Source organism: Ylistrum balloti, unplaced genomic scaffold, assembly GCF_031769215.1.
Source record: "Ylistrum balloti isolate Yb309-2 unplaced genomic scaffold, AGI_CSIRO_Ybal_v1 Utg371000, whole genome shotgun sequence".
Taxonomy (NCBI): Eukaryota; Metazoa; Mollusca; class Bivalvia; order Pectinida; family Pectinidae; genus Ylistrum; species Ylistrum balloti.
Window position 1 is genome coordinate 529,160 of NW_026782558.1, and position 19,548 is coordinate 548,707.

The 19,548-nt window shown below is 33.4% G+C and overlaps 1 protein-coding gene across 3 annotated transcripts in view; it reads right to left on the minus strand.

Annotated features, from left to right (window-relative positions):
• The window catches only part of LOC132559974 (filamin-B-like), a 113,038-nt gene that overhangs the window by 63,243 nt on the left and 30,247 nt on the right, over nucleotides 1-19,548 (minus strand). For all 3 annotated transcript variants that reach the window (XM_060224619.1, XM_060224620.1, XM_060224618.1), the window contains exons 3-9: nucleotides 10,680-10,931; nucleotides 9,459-9,556; nucleotides 7,870-8,136; nucleotides 7,568-7,645; nucleotides 6,683-6,845; nucleotides 5,251-5,280; nucleotides 2,895-3,101 (exon numbers count right to left, since the gene is read on the minus strand). In XM_060224619.1, the coding sequence (XP_060080602.1) occupies nucleotides 2,895-3,101; nucleotides 5,251-5,280; nucleotides 6,683-6,845; nucleotides 7,568-7,645; nucleotides 7,870-8,136; nucleotides 9,459-9,556; nucleotides 10,680-10,931 (1,095 nt within the window). The remainder of the gene's footprint in view (nucleotides 1-2,894; nucleotides 3,102-5,250; nucleotides 5,281-6,682; nucleotides 6,846-7,567; nucleotides 7,646-7,869; nucleotides 8,137-9,458; nucleotides 9,557-10,679; nucleotides 10,932-19,548) is intronic.

Genomic DNA, 19,548 nt, shown 5'->3' on the forward strand with positions numbered 1-19,548 from the left:
TAAACAGAACATCTTCTGCTCAATGAAAATGAAATGAACTTAAAATTTATAAATAGACTACTTCTAAATTTATATGATGAAAATGGACAACAAAACATCTCTGAGAGAATTAAAATATGAAGAATGAAGGATGTAGTGAATAAAGAACAATTACTCTTCTAACTCAATGCAGTAGTTTGAAAATTGTTCAATATTAACTAGAAAAGGTAAGATAATATCATCTTGAAAAGGATGAAACAAAAAATTAAAATTTCTTGTTGTAAATACTGATCAAGTATTGTGAGAGTGTTTAGTCAAGAAAAAAAAATTAACAGACATTTACTCTGTTAGATATGGTGTACAAAAACAAAAGAAAAATATATAAAAAGAAAATATATAAATATTTTGAACAAAAACAAAAACAATTTCAATATGTTAATAAGGAATTGAAAGCAGGACATGGAACATTTGTTACAATGTGTGTATGATCCAGGGGAGATAACCTCTGATACATACACAAAAGTAACGATTTTCAGAAGAAATAGTCTGAAACTGAACCTGACTTGGTCACCTTTCCCCGTCAATGTTAACATGGTGTCTCAGCTTTTTAATTCATTCACAAACCTAATTCTCTAACATAAGTCCATGAGTTTACTTCATGTTACCTTAATCAAAAGACCATGTCTTGAGAATTTTAACGAAAGCTTCTTAATTTCATATATAAATATTTCTCATTTCTAATTTATACAAGGACTCAAACATCCTTGTTAAAAGAGGTAGTTTATTTACCTGACTGGTGTTTTACTGGAACTTTTACAAGAAAAAATCATTTTGGAATCTTAATATCGTATTCACAATAAAAAAAAAAACCCAATTTATAAATTTACTATTTTTGGAACATAGTACACTAAAGTATTATAAGAGTTTAAAAGATGAGGGCTAAGTGTAGAGGAAAGTCTAAATGATTTACTTTAAAAGTTGTAATAAATCTGTTTCTATATCTTATCATAAAATGACACCCCACCCATCCCCACCCAACCCTACTCTCCCAATGCAAGGAAGGAGCTCAAAAGAGCAGGGCGGGCTTATCACAGAGAATGGGCATAGTGGCTAACAAATACTTTTTTTTTGTGAAAACCATCTTGAATTTGATTTCTTCCGTTTAAGTTTGCTATATGTTTTTCCTTATTACATCATCAACATATCAGAAAAAAAATATTGACGTATTAGCTAAAATATTACTATGGTATTTGATAAATTTAATTCATTAACCAGGTAGTTTTATTACATATGTTGATCATTAGATTTCAAAACGAGAGATCAAGATGGAAATCCTGTATTTCTGTGACAGTTTCAGACTAAATATCTTGTACACTGTTTCACAAGAAACTGACCAATCACCACACGTTATACTACACAGCAGTTTGGCATCATCATATTGTGACATCATAATCAAACAGTCTTTTCTAATTATAACTTCACAAATGAAATGATTGATGACACTTCTTTTTCACGTTTTTGTCGGAAAGACGTATGGTGATCTGTCAATTTGCGATCAAACCAACAACTAATATTTACCGGGTGCTTTGCCTGTCAATCAGGTTTTAAACAAAATTAGTGAACACATTCTGAACTTTAACAAGTTTTGAACAATCACAATATTCAAAATTAAACTTTTACTTAAAAAAGATATATATTTATGACCTAATATCCTGTTTAAAATAATTCCAAACTGATTCAAGAACAAAAACAATTTGTAATATTTAAAGAGATTCTTTTCATAATTTTCATTTTAAAATGTGTTAATGAATTAATAACAGTGAGAGATAATATTGAACAGAGCAACATTGGAGAACCAGGAAAATCCTGGACAAATTCTCCGCAACAACGAACAGGATTGAACTAGAAATGAACTAGAACAACACAGGGTAAATCATATTTACCAAGAGGTGCCGCACCAGGAGCGGCCTTGCTGCCAGCTGTGGATTGGTATTTCAAACACAAATAATGATTGATTCTAAAACCATGAACATGCAACAGGGACAGAGAAATAATAACTGATTCAGAGGCACAGACACTGAAACTGAAGTCTCCAGGATACTGGTACTAATTCATTCCTCTCCATATCAAATGATAAATCTGACAGAATGAAAAACTTTGGATGATTTTTAGCATTGAAATGTTGATTAACCTTATTGGTGCTGTGTTCTTGTTAACATCAATTACATCAGTAACAACTTATATGTTGTACTTTAACATAATTTTCTCTTAATTAATGAGTCTATCAATTACTTTGATTTCTAATTTTTCATAAAGCTTGACAATCATTTAAGTCAGGACTAATTCTCCAGAGAAAAAAAATGAAACACAAGGTCTTGATGTAACTGTTTCTGACTGGAACCTTGTTTCATAATTCTCTCTGCAAATAAGACATCATTTTTTGTATGACAAGGAAGGATCACACTAAGGGTTATCTCCCTTCCCGCAAGCTGGATAGAAAGGATAAAACTCCTTCACATGGAATAATCAGGATATTTGATATTGAGGTAAATAACAACAAGCCTGGAAAAAAAAACATTGATAAAAAAAGAAACATGTGTTTGGAGATGAAAAAGATATACCCTACAGGTACAATAATACAACTATAGTTTTCGGGAGAAAATGAAGAACCATAAACCATAAAACGATATAAAATTATAATTATGATAAATACATAATATCATAATAATTATAATAAATTGTAATAAAATCCATTGATGAATTCTCAATATCCACTGTAATTCTAAATGATATCTTAACATGAGATATCTGTTCTTGTGATTTTTATTTTCTTTTTTTTTCTTTACTTCTCACTTTGACAAATGGCTTAGGGTCCTTGATTGTCTCCCTTTGAAAGCCCTTTCCCTTGCTCATACCTGGGGCAACACCAACGCCATATGGACTGTTTGGAATCTGGTGTCCAGCAAAGTAGATGTTGACAGAGTGCTGTCCAGGCTCTAAAGGCACATATTCCACCATGTAGGTAGCTTCCTTTCCAGCAACAGCTGTAATACTGGCTCGGACAGTGTCCTTGCGACCGTGGCTGTCCAAGATGACTACATCAACGTTGCCTTTGCCAGCATCTGTAACACAGAAAAACTAGGTCATCAGCAATAAGGTCATCAAAAAGTAGGTCAAGACCACTTCAGTTGAGCTGTTTTAAGGTTAATAAATTGTAAATGAATATATGTTTACTCATTTCAACTTCTTTCATACAGATTTAGTCACTATACTTTGACTATATTATCATATCAGATACACCAAAATCATCAATTAACATGGATTACAAACCAAAATATATTTAAATATTTGATAATAATCTGTGAAAAGCTCCAATATTTTTAAGGAAATTATAACAAAAGATTTCATGTTCTCAACTCCAAGGCATAACAAGTTGAAGTAGGCCACAGTTTTTATATTGTGACTATTTCTCATCAATGATTCAAATTTCATCTTCAGCTTAATTTTACACGGTTACGAATCCAGGTATTTCGTTTTAACTGTCAATATCTTTAATTAATTTTAAAACAGAATTTTTTGTTGGATCAAAAATAAACAATTATATGCTTTCTGTAGTACTGTTAATTAAAATTTGTTATCAAAATCAAAGCACATGTTAACATATATATCACCATTTGTTCCCAGTTAAAATCAATATATCAATATTCTTGAAGAAAGAAAATGTCTACAATAAAAACACAGATTAGCTTATGTAAACACAATATTAGTACCCAAACACCAAGACAGCAATTTACATACATATGTACTTACAACATTTTACACAACATAAATACGCCTGTCATGTCTTGATATTTAGCAAACTTCAAATTTATTGTTAAATTTTCTTTCATTTCTATTTTTAAATGTTTTGATGGAACAAATAGCAATCTTAATTTGATTTTTTTCAAATTTTTTCAATTTTTTTCTTTTAATTTTATTTAATTCAATATATAAATATATATACAGTCTGAAAGAAAGAATGATTAATCCAATTATGAAATGAAAAAAATAATAACTAAATGCGTGTATGATAAAAAAAAAAGAAACAAAAAGAAAATATGAAATGAAATGAAAATTGAACGATGAATCGAGCAAAAATTAACAGTGATCCAACATATCATCTGAGAAATTTGATAAGATAATTTATTACCAGAATACGTCAGAGCTTTGTGAAAGGTGACATAACACTGATTTGAATCTATACTTTGAAGCATTTTGAAGTCTCTACAGATAACTACAGGCTGCATGAAGACAGCAATCAACGATTTTCTAACTGTTAGGATTATGGAAATGGGGAATGTTTATAAAAACACAACCACATGGCAAATAACATAACCAAAGATGCAGAGGAGGATATTTTTTATAGTGGTATGGAAATGTTTGGCATCTGTTTACCATAAAATCATATGGTACTTAAGGTGGCATCTCAGCTTCATGAGGTTATTCAAGGGGAGATAACTTCTTTTTTAAAATAACAACCAATAAGGTGATAATTGTGGGAAGAAAAGGCTACTGAACATGACAAGTGGTTTGGACAATAAATGGACATTTGAGCGGACAATCTGACTTCATACAGGACAATCACAAAACTTATGACATGATGTTACCGTGAAAACAATGACTGAAATGTGAAAAGCAAAACAAAAACATAAAATGCATTCAAAGCCTCCTGTCATCATGGTGAATTCATGCATCTTTTTTTTATTTATTCATTCATTTATTTATTTATTTATTCATTTATCTAATTTCAAATGTAAATTCTAACCCCTGATCAGGAGGCTTTGATGAGTGATGACAGATTACAACACTGATGGATGGAACAGCTCACTGAGACTTCTTTGTGCCTACAAAGTTACTCCTAATTTCCACCCAACCATTTTTTTTATTTAAGCTAATATATATGAATATATATATATATATTTTCTTCACCATTAACCTTATCTTGTTTTAAAGTCTGACAAATATTTCTGAGCAATCTAGGAATAAAAGATTATGAAACTCTTAAATTTCTCGAGATCAAAAAAAAACTTATATATAGAAATCTCAGTGACCATATATGATATTAGATGCACTACAAAGAAAATTTCAATGAAATACATATGAATATTATACATATTTACACATATGATGAAAGAGCAAGCCCCAGTACCCAGTATTACACATGGAGGAAAGGAAACGGATACAAACTGCTGTGAATGGTCACAGGTGCTCCAAGTGCACAAGTTCACTTACCTTTTCCTACCAATTTGGAGCCCCCTGCATCTGTTCATTGAAAGTGAGGAAAAAAGCAAAGGTGTGCTGAGAGCTAAATCATACTACGTACTAAATTAAGCCAATCACCATTAATCTGACAAAACTAAACATAAGATACGAAAGTCTGGGTCTACGAGGAAAGACAGGAGGAAAAAAAGTTCTGTTTCGTCAATTCTGGAACTTGGAAATTCTTTTATTTCAATAAACGTTAGGCTTTCCAATATATCAGTCCTAGAATCAGCAATAACACATAAGGTCTTGTCTTATCTAAATATGCCTAACATAAGGTCTTGTCTTATCCAAATATGACTAACATAAGGTCTTGTCTTATCTTAATACCACTAACATAAGGTCTTGTCTTATCTAAATATGACTAACATAAGGTCTTGTCTTATCTAAATATGACTAACATAAGGTCTTGTCTTATCTAAATATGACTAACATAAGGTCTTGTCTTATCTAAATATGACTAACATAAGGTCTTGTCTTATCTTAATACGACTATATGATAATGCTTACAATGTTTTCCATATTAACGAGATGTAAATGCTTTCACTATTCGTGTCGCAAGTATTCTCTGTTCTGTTTTTTTTTTCGTGTAAATTGTTCAAGATTTATAGAAAACTATAAGGACTTTTACAAAGCGGGGACATGTAAACAGAACATAATATTTAAGTGGATAGAACATTTTAGGATGAAGGAAGAATAACAGAACGAAAAAAATGTAAAATGAAACAGAAATGTCATCGTAAATCTTCAATATTAATAATATCGCAACTTTTAATAGTAAACACACTTCACAACAAACAACAAACTCTAGCAAGCTGTCCCTCAAATATCTAGAGGAATACAGTTAGTATCTTATCATATCAATGCCTAACTAAACAATACCTAAAAAGGTGCATTTAAAATTCAGCAACCTACAAGTAATCAAGTCTATTGTTTGAATCTTTACTATAAATATTATCTATAAATAGATCAAAGGTACTGCCTCATTCTATAAATATTGTCTATAAATAGATCAAAGGTATTGCCTCATTCTATAAATACATCAATATCAGTATAGCAACATTAATTAATCTATAAATAGATCAAACATACGTTATCCAATTCATCCAACAATATATCAAAATCATTGCATCATCAAATTTTGATCTATAAATAGTTCAGTATTATTGCATCAACGATTAATCTATAAATAGATCTACCTAATACAGCAGAGTCTAATCGTATTATGACTAAGAAAGCCACAAGGTTAGCTATTGAGTTTTCTAAAATTTGTCTTTATGAAATCACAAAATTCTGAGACGCTGACACTCAATACTATACTCACAAACCTGCACTAGCATTCTATAAATAGCAACTCATCATAACACATTCAGTCCTACACTACACATAACTGGACACTTACTCTTGGTGAAAACTTCGAAATGTGTCCTCTTTCCAGCAACAACTCCGGTTTTCTGGATTCCAGGTCCAGAAGCTGTTACCTTGGAAGCATCGCCAGCAGCGCCCTCTACCTTCACACAGAATGGACTCTTTGGGATCTCCTTATCTCCGAACTTGATGATTACCTATTGGAGAAATATATTTTACAGGTCAATCATCAAATTAACACAAAGCTGTATGTCCACACGAGAACAAGTTCTTACGACCATTCCTACCATGCTTACACATCATCAATCATTTCAATTATGACGAAAACTAAAAAACACTCAAAAATGTTAACACAAAAAAAGAATATTTAAACAGAAAGAATTCCAAAGGACTTTTTATACTCTAACTGTCCACCTTAAAATTATACAAATTCTCCCTGTCCTCTGGCATGTTATTTCCTCAATTGTCCATCAATAAATTTAAGAATAGATAAACTTGTCCAGCAATCACTAATAACACTTGTATACATTCAGTACTATAAAACTGGGTGGTCAACAGGACAAGATTTATTATGTTCTCCAGTCATCACTGTGAACCTAACAGTGTCTCAACAAAGGTCAAGGATACTGATACACCTAAATATCTACACAATGATATTTTATCTATGGTACTTTGGCTGGATCATGCTGGTCTTATTCTATAATTTTTTTATTATTTCCCAAGTCTTTTTTTATTTTTGATAACGGAGACAAAAAATTCTTATCTCAAATGTACATGTTTTCAAAATGCATTATGGCTATGTCATGAAAAATCTTTTATGATAGGTTGTTTCTAGAATAAACAAACTTGCTTTTTCTTCTTCTAGGTGGCATTATCAGTTGTCCAAAGAGTATTTATAAATGGAAGGGAGACAACTTACCCTGTACTCTCCCTCCATCTTTGGAGTATATACACATGAGTAGGTCAGGTTCCTGTCATTGTTGAAGACACACTCACACTGTTGAAAACAAAGAGCATTTATAAAACTTTACAATCAAAATACAAAAATTATCAATATAAAAATTTTATTCCAGTAATGATAATAAACATTCTTTTTCAAATATGAAATATTTCTTTTTGCAGAAAATCAATCATTTACAAATAAGAATCCTGAAAAGGATACCAACAAACAATTTTTGAATAATACTTTCTACATGACACAAAAAATACACTGTGACTTACGGTCTCCTTCTGACCCTTAGGGTTAATGAGGGTAACCTCCAATGTTCCTTTGCCAGCACTGAAAGTTTCTACGGTGAAACGTGCTGGGGCACCGACCTGGTTACCAGTGGCCTCGAGACCTGGGCCGTAGGCGCGAACCCTGTTTGGGTTGAGTCTGGGACGCAGAGGTGCACCAGGCTTGAGCTGGGCTTTGGGGAACTGGGACAGATATGTCATCATTGACAGCTCATCAACCTTGGGGTTGATCATATCTTTCGGCTCAAGCAGCTGTAAACAACAAATTTCATAAAACATGTAATTTCGTAATTTAGCGGCACACTTGTTCCAAAAAAACTATCTGCACACTTTCCCTAAAATGAAATGCACGATTTGATTAATACTCACACAATCCATGTGATCATTCACACCTGCCATTTTAAAATCTCTATTTTGTCACAAATTTATAAATTTCCGAGGAAAACTAATTACATTTATACACATTTGAATCATTACTATAAAACTCTGAATCGTCGTGACAGCTGCAAAGAAGGCAGAGACAGAAACTTTTGGAGAGATTTAACACTGATACAACTCCAGTAGGCCAATCTTAACATCAACGAAAAATTCTATACAAATACAGGTTTGTATTGTAGGTGCTTCATTACCCAAACGTAACAAAACTACTGTCATTGAAAGCCTAGTATACTTAAAACAAAATGTCAAGGTTTGTCTTTCCTGTACTTTTTTTTCACTGATAGAAAATGTCATTATCATATCAATTATGTTAATGACCCATGAACTTTTTATTTATTATTATTATTACATTCTTAACGTCCCATAAACACATAAAAGGTCGTTAGGGCCATCATACAGCAAAACACACAGCGAACTTTTTATTTAGTTTGAGAGAAAGATAAAATATTTTTGGTAAGTTAACCATACATTTTTAAATCCAGGCCAGAAGCCATTCAGTGGACAACTTGAAGTTTATTTGAATAGAGATCAAGTTTGGCACACTTATTTATATTACTTGTTTGTTATCCTTTCAGTTTTTCTAGAGTTGGTGAATGACACAAAAAAAATGTCTAATCTGTTCATTGATCAGTAAAACAATCATTGAACTAAGGTATTAAGTGAAATCAACACCCTGAACACAGCAGACAGGTATATGTACAGATTTCTGGAATCTGATAAGGACTGTTCACTCTAATCTTGTTTTACAATAATCACTCTGACTTCTTTTCAGAAGGAAAACATTTTCTTTTATTCCTATAATCATTGGATGTTGGTAAATGAAATATTCTTATTCAGATGGTAACACATTCAGGTAAGTTTTAAAAAAAACTCGGAATTACTCGGAATTATTCAATATTAACTGAAACAGGAAAATGACATCTAAAAATTCTTTTCTGATCTTACTTTTCCAAAACAGTTTGAACAGTTTAGAAAAAAAACAAAAAAACACCTTTTTTTCATGAAAAAGCAGTAATTAAAATTATCAATTAAGTTCCAAGATCAAACCTTTTTTTCTGTAGGTTTTACCTACATTTGTACACTATGAGTTATTTTTACTAACCTGAGGGACACACTATGATTTTATTTTTACTAACCTGAGGGACACCCAACCATTTTTCGGCTGCATCCATAGCTTCTTTTGCATTATCCTTCTTCTTCTTGGGATCCCAGTTGTCCCAGTCAGGGCAGAGACCTAGCAACATCAAGAAATATTTGTTAACCTTGCTGGGCAAACAATGGAATTAAGATGATAGTAATTTGGTGCCATTTAAGAAATTGAAAAAACTTCTTTTTTTTCATAGTCTGTGTATTTGCTTTTTTTGAATGCAGAGCAACAAAATTTCCCAGTGAAACAAAAAACCAAAACATGGCCTAGGGGAGATAACTACAGCTGATTTTTTTCCCTTCTTTTTTATTTTGTAAAGGGAGACGACTCTGGCAACTTTATCAGATATCTTTATGTTGGAGCATAAAAATTATCCTTTCTACAAACATAGATTTTGTTCAACATCTTTTATCTTCTTTTAAAACATTGCTTTTTTTGGTTTTTGGTTTTTTGTAGTCATCCACCTTATCAACCCACAAACCTGTGCACATTGTAAATTGCACATAAACTAAAATTTTATCCTCAAAAAACTAACCAACCAAAATGGTGTGCAGTCAAATTGATTGATAGACCCAGGTTTTGTGGCGTGTTAAACATTAAGAGTTGCTCAACAACATAAGACTGTTTCTGCTCAGGTGAAGTAATGGCTAGATCCTGCTGGTATGAAACAACAATTAACAGTCGCGCCAAAAGATGGAAAAGATAGACCACAAGCCAGGAGAGGGGATATATGTATAACTTTATATATACTCTTCTCCAGCTCTAAAATCCATGTACTCAAATTCTGTGTTCTTATTTGTAAAATATCTCCTCAACTTATCTTACTGAGAATATCAATATTTTTTTTTTAATTAAAATCTCAATTAGTTATCGTTTTCTGCAAAACATCCTCACCATTATTATAAGTAAAATGATGTAGTGATTACCCCAAAAATATCCTTTTCTGTATAACCACAGACTCTAAATTCTATCTATATGTAATATCATGTATTGTTACAAAGGGCCAGACAGGATTCATTATTTGCTGACACTGCAAGATCTCTTAACCTACAATAATTGGTACACATTTTTAGAGCTTGGCAGACTGGAACAAAAGTCAATTTTATCATCGAGTGGACAAACATTGTACCAGCATCAAAATATTAAATCGTAATTTTTCATCAAGTTCATGATATACAATATATTCAGACAAAATTTTAAAGTTACATACCGGGTCCAACAGCATCAACCAAAGCTCCGATGGCCTTTCCATCGTTCCAGTCGGTGGTGAAGTTCCGAATTGGCAGATCGGGTACCTTGCCCTGTACCCAGTTGAGAAGCCTCTGTTTGGGTGTGGGTCCGCCCTCTGATGGTCCTGGTTCCTCGCCCTCCCACATGGGCATTGAAATAGAGTAGTGGAGAATGAGGGTCCATATCAAACCGAGGATCAATTTCAGCTTATGGTCCACAATATCTGTACTGTCTGTAACAAACAAACAAAACTACTGTTTAGACACATCAATTAACATCAAACAGAAAAAAAATACATTGAGTAGATAAAGAAATTCATATCACCTTCACACTTCCCAAGTACATGATAATCAGAAAAATTCCCAATTCAGTTTTATATTTATTAAATTCATAATTATAGATACTTTGACTGGTATAAATCATTCAAACATGGACTGTCATCCCAAGTCTGCTTTTCTTGAAAATATATCTGATGATAATGTATTTCAATTTTACAATTCTCAACAATTCCCAAGAGAAAATTGCCACTACGGTATATGTATTTGAAACAGTTGATATTCAATGTAAAATAATTATCTTTAACAACATTTACTCTGAAAATGAGTCTGAATGTTGATTATAACTCCAGAACATTAATTATCAACATTCAACAACTTTATCAGGTATATCTACCAACTAGAAAAGCTTCCATATTTGGGTATTAATAGTTAGGTAACCCCACCCACTCACCCACTCAACCTCATTCCACTGACTGTACATCTAACCTACAAAGCAAGTAGATTCCTACATATCAGAGGTATGAGTCAAATGGTACCTAATGCCTTACAAGTGAAAAATACTTTCTTTAGGCAAATAAAAATTTTAGCATGAAAATTGAACAGGTAGTTCATGACGTAATGCCAAAGACGGACCGACAGGCATGTAAGAACAAATAGGTGCATAATTTCTTAACGAGAAAATATGGATTCACACAGGTATGTGGTTAGTGTTGAGTATGATCCTTGCTGTATGTGTAAGCAGTACACAAGTTATACACAACATCAGTGTATTGTAATCCACAGGCTGCCTCTCAGCACCGTCAGCTAAATTTTTGCCAGCATAAACATATACCTATATACATCTAGATATCGTTGTCTGGTCATGATCCTGATGTGACAATATTAAAATACAAATTCATAGTACACTACATGAATACACATTAAAGTTTCTCTTTAGCTATTTATACTTATAATTACACTTAAGAGTGGAGCTGTCTATACAGGTATATAGTACCAGCAGAGGAGGTGCAGGTATCTCTAGACAGGTATGTAGTACGAGCAGAAGGGATGGTTCCTCTAGACAAGTATGTAGTACGAGTAAAAGGAATGGTCTCTCTAGACAGGTATGTAGTATGAGCAAAAGGGATGGTCCCTCTAAACAGGTATGTAGTACGAGTAAAAGGGATGGTCCCTCTAGACAGGTATGTAGTATGAGCAGAACGAATGGTCCCTCTAGACAGGTATGTAGTACGAGTAAAAGGGATGGTCCCTCTAGACAGGTATGTAGTATGAGCAGAACGAATGGTCCCTCTAGACAGGTTTATAATACCAGCAGAGGAGGTGATAGTAACTCTAGACATGGCACCAGCAGAAAGGATGGTCCCTATAGACAGGTATGTAGTAGAAGAGGTGGTCCTAGACAGAGGGAATTGTCCCTCCTGACTGTAGGGTTAGTCATTTGAATACGTTAACCAACAAAAGTGTTCATAGTGTCTGTTGGTTGTGTTGACATAGGTCTCATCTCTAAAGATAAACAGTTTCTCTGGTGTATCAAAACACCTCAAAGCGAGCTTTATGTGAACACCTGTGACTGGACATGGTCAAGTCGGACATCAAGTAGATGATAATGTACATTACGTAGGTCAGGTGTAATTTCAAACAATGCCTTTTGTGTCACAGCAATGTACTCTAGGGTGAAACCCAATCCGAGTTTGTCTGACAGTCTGAAGATTTTAGAATATCAAGGATAATGGTGTATCAAATATCACCAGGAACGCTTGATCCAGATTTACATACTACATACAGACAGTGAGCAGACGACACCATGGCTTCCTCTACTGTACTCTCAAGGTCATTGTCTCTCCCACCTGTTACAATCATTGTGTAATTAGCATCTCTCTTCCAGTCACTTTCATGTACCTTATCAATACACAGGTGAATTATTAGGTAGGTAAATTATATACGTCTGGTACATAACTTTCTATAGTATTAACTATGGTGACTCATTCAGAAAACAGAAGGCGGTTTTGTCACCGAATTCCTACATTTGTTAAATAAGCGTACTTTTAATACCGTAAAATCACTCAAGTTACATTAGTATAATAAATAGTTGTTTATTATGTAGTGGTCATGCATGAACCCACACAGACAGATCACTTTTATAACTGATGTCTAAAAAAACTTACATTCGTTTTAAAAAAGTTTTTTAAACAGCAAAATGTATGTGTATCATAGTAATGTGTGTGGAATATCATAAACTGTTGCTTTTCATGTCTAAATTCTCGATGAAATATCTGTATTTACTAAATAAACTTGATCAAAACACTGAAGAAAATCTGTTTACTTGTAACAAACAGTATGAATCACAGTTATAGTCGAATCTTACCTATCATTTTACCTTAGAGAGATATGGACCGCCCACTCTTACAAGCAAATTAACAGGTGTTCCTCAAGAGTTGAGGGGGTGGAATAGATCTCGATGATTAAGTTTTAAAAACACAGTATCATTTCAGGATACTCCTTATGATGTCAGTCACAAGTAGCCCTTGCACCTCAAAACAATTATCACTACCATAACACACGACACATTGTTACCAAATTTGGTCATTTTTCTATGTTTCTTCTACTATGACTAGCTCTCGTAATATATTTACAATATTTAGTACCATAACAACAAGCACGTGTCTTCGTAGTTATCATCATCATCATATTAATTCAGTTGAACCCGATGACTACCATCTAATAATACTATAATAATTTCTGTCAAAACTATTTCCTTAAATGTATACAGAAATTCCATCTACAGCTTTCTTTTTTCACTGTCCTACAATAAGCCCACCCCATAAAATTTGTAAAAAAAACCCTACTAATCATCCAACCAGAACTTAAACATTTTCATTAGTGTATGAACTAATGGCTGTTAACAATACAAAAAACAAACAAATTTGCTGAAACAAAAACATTCTGCTTCCTCAAACTGACAGAAATTTGGCACTAAATAGAAGCTTTTTACAGCAATTTCACGATTAGCTTGTCTTCTGATACACTCAGCCTAGAAAAAACGTGAGTCATAATTAGGACCAATTGTTTCGTACTTATGTTACTGATAATGGTATATGGATCACAAGAATATGACCGCTTTGAGTCGGAATCAACCATTTAAGTATACACACAGGTAACTACACTAAAGTGAAGTTATTCGCAGAAGATTATTTCCACTTCATCTTCAATCATAAATCTCTTTATCATTAACAAACATGTAAGAAAATTATGAATTTAATGTTTAGACTCAAAGCGTCCTTGCTCTCCTATGTTTACCTTCTTCCTGTACTTCATGTAAAACTCGTTTCATTTTTGTTGTTACAAAAAGAAACACACTTTCTCATGTTTTAAAGATACTTAACTAAGGCCAAACCAAGTATTTTTCTGTTTAAATCCCTGTAGAGAAATGCGTCATCTAAATCTGTTTTTTTTTTCTAATTTTTTATTATACGAGACAAAATTACCATAGTGGAGGATTCAGACAGTGGGAGGGATGCAGTTCTTTTGTTTTGTCCACAAATCCTGGATCAACCACTTACACTGTCAAACCTTCCTAAATGTGGATAATGACTACCAAGTTTTGGCCCCACTTTAAGACCAAACTTTTCCCATAAACCCCTGCAGTTGTCTGTATACATCAGCAAACCAAGTTTTAAAACATCTTTTGTAGAGTTATCAATTTGACAGAAGCCCATCTTATTTGAACAAGCACAATTTCTCTGATGGAAATTCAAAACAATTCCAAATAAGGTATGTATAACAGAAACATAATTCAGTTTGCCCTAATGTGATACAGGGACAATGATCTTTGAAGTGAAATTTCAGGTTTATATGATACATCTGAAGGAAGTATGGCTGGAAACAGCAGTCAATAGGTTGATGTGACATCACAAGGAATCATGTTATCTTCACAACAAATCTTTCACTGAAAGCTGACTGCTTTATACAACTGAATAGAATTTTCAAATGTTACATTGAATTGATAAAAATATACAAACTTTAGCCAAGCCTTCATGTTTTTTTTCAATATTTTTTTTTGTACAGGAAATGCTGTAATTTGCATTTAAACTTAAGTACTTAAATGTTTGTACAGGACTCAAATTTAAAAACCTAACACCAAAGGCACAGAAGAAAACCAAACAGCGATTTTAAAGGGACATCTGTCATTTTGAGCTACTTCCAACTAAAACCTTTAAATCTCATTTATCATGAAAACTAGGATTCGGAAAGTTCGATGTTCTCAAATACACTAATTATATATACATCGAGAATAATTACTTTTTCCAACTTTAGAAGAAATGCATGACGAAAATAGGTTTTGCATCTCTACTGTCCCGACTTTCAACGAACCATACTGGCACAAAGACATCTGACAGTGAACCCTCAGTCGTAACATTGAATGAATTATGGATCAATGCCAAGAGCTAACTCCAAAATTTTGATAAAAGGACCTCCACATTTCTAATCTCCACACAGCAATGCTTCAAAATTGTGAAATCATCTATCTTCTGGCAGGCTATGAAATACCTTTCATACAAACACAGCTATCTGCCTGATTTAGCCTGAAACTCGAATCAAGTTAATTTCACTTCATAGGTGAAAGGGTCTGATAAATATCAAGTTCAGAAACTGGAATGTTGCTATATAAATGAAATGTGATGCTCACAGAAATCTTTGACAAGCCGAATATGTCGTCTTTAGCATGACACTTATAAGATCAAATACTCACATAACAAGTAATTGAATAACTGCAAGTTTAGTTTACACCAGCAAACCACTTATCTTATCTGAAGTTACCTTGAACTGCAGCCTTTTTAAAATTATAATGTTTTTGCCCAAGGTTGTTTATATAACCACCATATTTTGGGAGTTTGGGTGTGTCCTCTGTAGTTAACGGCCACTTCAACATGAAATAGACGGTGCAAAGTAGTTGGTGGGGGTGGGAGGGGGGGAGGAATGATGGAGAAAACCTGTCACTGAAACCAGTCTCTTTACTATTGTACATGTGTTTCCCATACAGATCTGAGTAGACAGAAACAAATGTGAAATTGTCTGTTTATTCAGAAACAAAATGGCTTCCTCAGATTCCGACTTGAACAATTTCACACCTGCGTTCCATCAACACAATCCTCAAGCATCTCTCATCACCGTTTTCGACATACATTTGTTGTTGTGCAGGTCAGACGGTCAGGATGAATATCACATTAGAGAGGCAATAGTAGGTAAGGCTTGATTAAATGCAGACTTTGGTTAGTTTAGCCATGCCCCCTTCACAGATAATACATTGTCGACCAGACAATCCCAATATTTATACAGCATATAACATAACACACATCAACATATAAAACAATTACATCTAATATATGTTGTAATTTTCCCATTAACAGTGTCCCATTATAAATTTCAGTTCTACCATATTTTTAATGTTCAGTTCCTACTTACATCACCAGACTGTCTTGTTACTCTGTGAATATATTTATAATATATTTGCATATTACACATGTGTTATATTACCCAATGAATATTGTACATGTGACATCCCTACCCCTGCCATCCCTGGATATTGTCTTGCACATGTTAGTAGCTACATAAATCTAGCAACAAGGCAGGTTATATTCATGTCAAATATTTACACAGTACATCACCAGTAACCACTAACCACCTCCACATGTGGTTCCGATTCTGCACCATTTGAGGTACTAGAGCTAGAACTAACAAATGAAATACTGGCTAGACTAAGCCATTTTCTATGATGCACACACTAAGCCCATCCTCATGCAAAAACCATATAACCAAATACTTGTGCATTGTTCTGTAATGAATACTTAGGATACCGTTGTATAACGTAAGACATATATCTACTTCCTCACCCACAGTAATCCATAATACTGTGACAATGATAAGAAAAATAGCGATTAAGTAATCAGCAAGCTATGTGTAAGGCTATTTCCCTACACACAGAACAGTGCATATTGGATTCAGCAGTTAAACTTGTACTACAAAAACCTTAGGCATTCCTATATATCAAAATATTAGACAAGAATGTGTACTATATAATCACTTAAGTATTCTAAAATTTCATCTGGTGGTAAACACAAATTACAAACAGGTGGAACTCTCTACAGTGAAGGTTTTAAAGGAGTTGAAATATTCTCAGGTAAGAAATGCTATGTCAAGGTCACATGTATGTTTCTCATCATCAAAGTCACAAATATGTTTGATTTTTTTGAAATAAAGGTTACATTTTTTATTCTTCCTTTTAAAAAAAATCCCAAAATCAAGATGCTACAAGGGAAGTGAATAAAAAAATAGAATCATATAAATATTTGTGAGAAAAGTATTTAGGTCAGCTACAAAAATGTAAATTAATGAATATATGACTTGGTGATAAATACTTCACACTGATAACTGAATGTTAGGTATGTAAAGAATGTTGATACATGCTGATGTAAGAGTGTGATTAACATTACTGTTATGATAAATCAATTATCAGACATCAGATTTTCATCAAATGATTGATAAACCTTAAGTATTAGTTTTTTAGAGAGATATCACATCGTCCATACTACTATCCCCTCTACCTCCCCTATTTCCAATTTCTGTAACTTGCGCCAATTAACATACAAATTCACTACGAATATCTTCTCAACATTATTTACAAACATACTGAATCAACAAAACCCTTGTTCGTATTTTTCAATGGCATTCATTAAAATTCTCCACATTTTTGTCAACTCAGCAATTTTTCTCTCAAAAAAAAACATGTTTATCTTCTAACAAAACATGCTCTCTCCAAGGTCAAATCTGAACAAACTTGTGCTTTGTGATAATATTGCCAAGGAAATGTTTGTAATAGCCAGTTTACTACTATCGACAAGACACAGTAGTCTGGGTCAAAATGTTGTCAAGCATTTATTCCGCACTCGTAATACGTGTGGTTAATTTACACCAGAGCGACCACTGTTTTGCCCACAAGTTTGGTAAGACATCGTCAAGTGATCGGAAGTTTGACCGCAAACAATGCATGGTCAGTGTTAGCAGACAACAACAGCAAACGCCTCATCAGCTACCACCAACAGGAAACCACTCAGCAGTTCTTAAGTGTGGTTTGGTGGGAAAGTTCATAGTGTCTAACACAATCTGTGTCTGACATTTTGTACACAAATAATGGTTTCTATGTTAGAATAAAACAATAAGTTTTCAAATTCTTTTAATTGATATTTTTTGCATTATTTTGACTATAGAAGATACTTTTGACAGATTGATTGGGAAACCTGCGACAAAAGCTAGAATGACAACTACCACAAATACTAATGACCTTATTTAAATTCTAACTTGCAAAATAAATGACAAAACTTTGACAGATTTAACAAACTCTAGTTCTAAATCTTTAAACCAAGTTTAAGTAGAACACAACCACACATAATGTAACGATAATTTGTGCATGCAATGTAATTTCCATATTATGGATGTAAACAGGAAAAGCACGGCATGATAAGCTTTACATACATACTGCATGTAGGTTTTCATATTTCTGTGTGAAAACTTATCTCTTTAATCTATTTGGAATGTCAGATGCACCGACTATGGCACGATTGCATCTGATAACATGTGGATAAAATTTGCATTCCTGAACAGTAAATTGTGGATGTACAGTTTGGCTGCAGATTTCACATACACAACAGCCAGGATTTTACATCATACAACCCATCATTGCTATCAAAATCGTACAATGAATTTGCATTCTGTAAAGGTATGTATACCAAGGTACAACAATGGATTCAAACCCAAGTCCTGAGTGTAACGGTCTTTCTTTCATGGTTATACCAGGCGAAAGCAGTGAAAAAATGAGGTACTTCATTCACAAGAATAATGAGATCTGACAAGGTTATTTATAGGCAATTGTAGAAGTGAAATGAATCTTTACGACAAAATCCCACAGAAAACACAAAGCCAGGCATTAACAACATAAAAATCAACAGTTCCCTTCTAGTTTCTGAAAGGCTTCACACAGGATATGACAAATGCAACTTCCTTTCTAACCTTTTTTGGGGAGGTGGGGGAGACTGAGAGCAAAAATCATCCTAGGAATCCTGAAAATGTTTGATGAGTTATCAACTGTAAGATACATACTGATGGTTTGAACAGTCAACATCGCATCATTTTCAATAACTGTTACCTACAATCATTTGTGTGGTCTAAATATAGTGTATCACACTGATACTGATCTTCCAGTAACCATAAATACCGAGGTTTCCTGGAGGTTTGGTGTGTGGGTCAGGTCACCCTATATTCTTTTATAAATGAATATTCCTTCAAGTAAACTGTCAAACCAAAAGTTGTGAGCATTTGTCGGTTTTTCAGAAGATTAACTGCAAAAATCAAAACTCTTGAGTTGTCTAAAACTTAAACCAGTTAAACTGCAGTTATCTGGAATACGTTCAAGGGGTACAAGTGTAAAAACACAGTATAAAAGACCTTTCACAGAGTCTACATCTGTAGGGGCTTCACCAAAATCAAACAAGTCCTTCTACTTTTAGATGTCCCAAA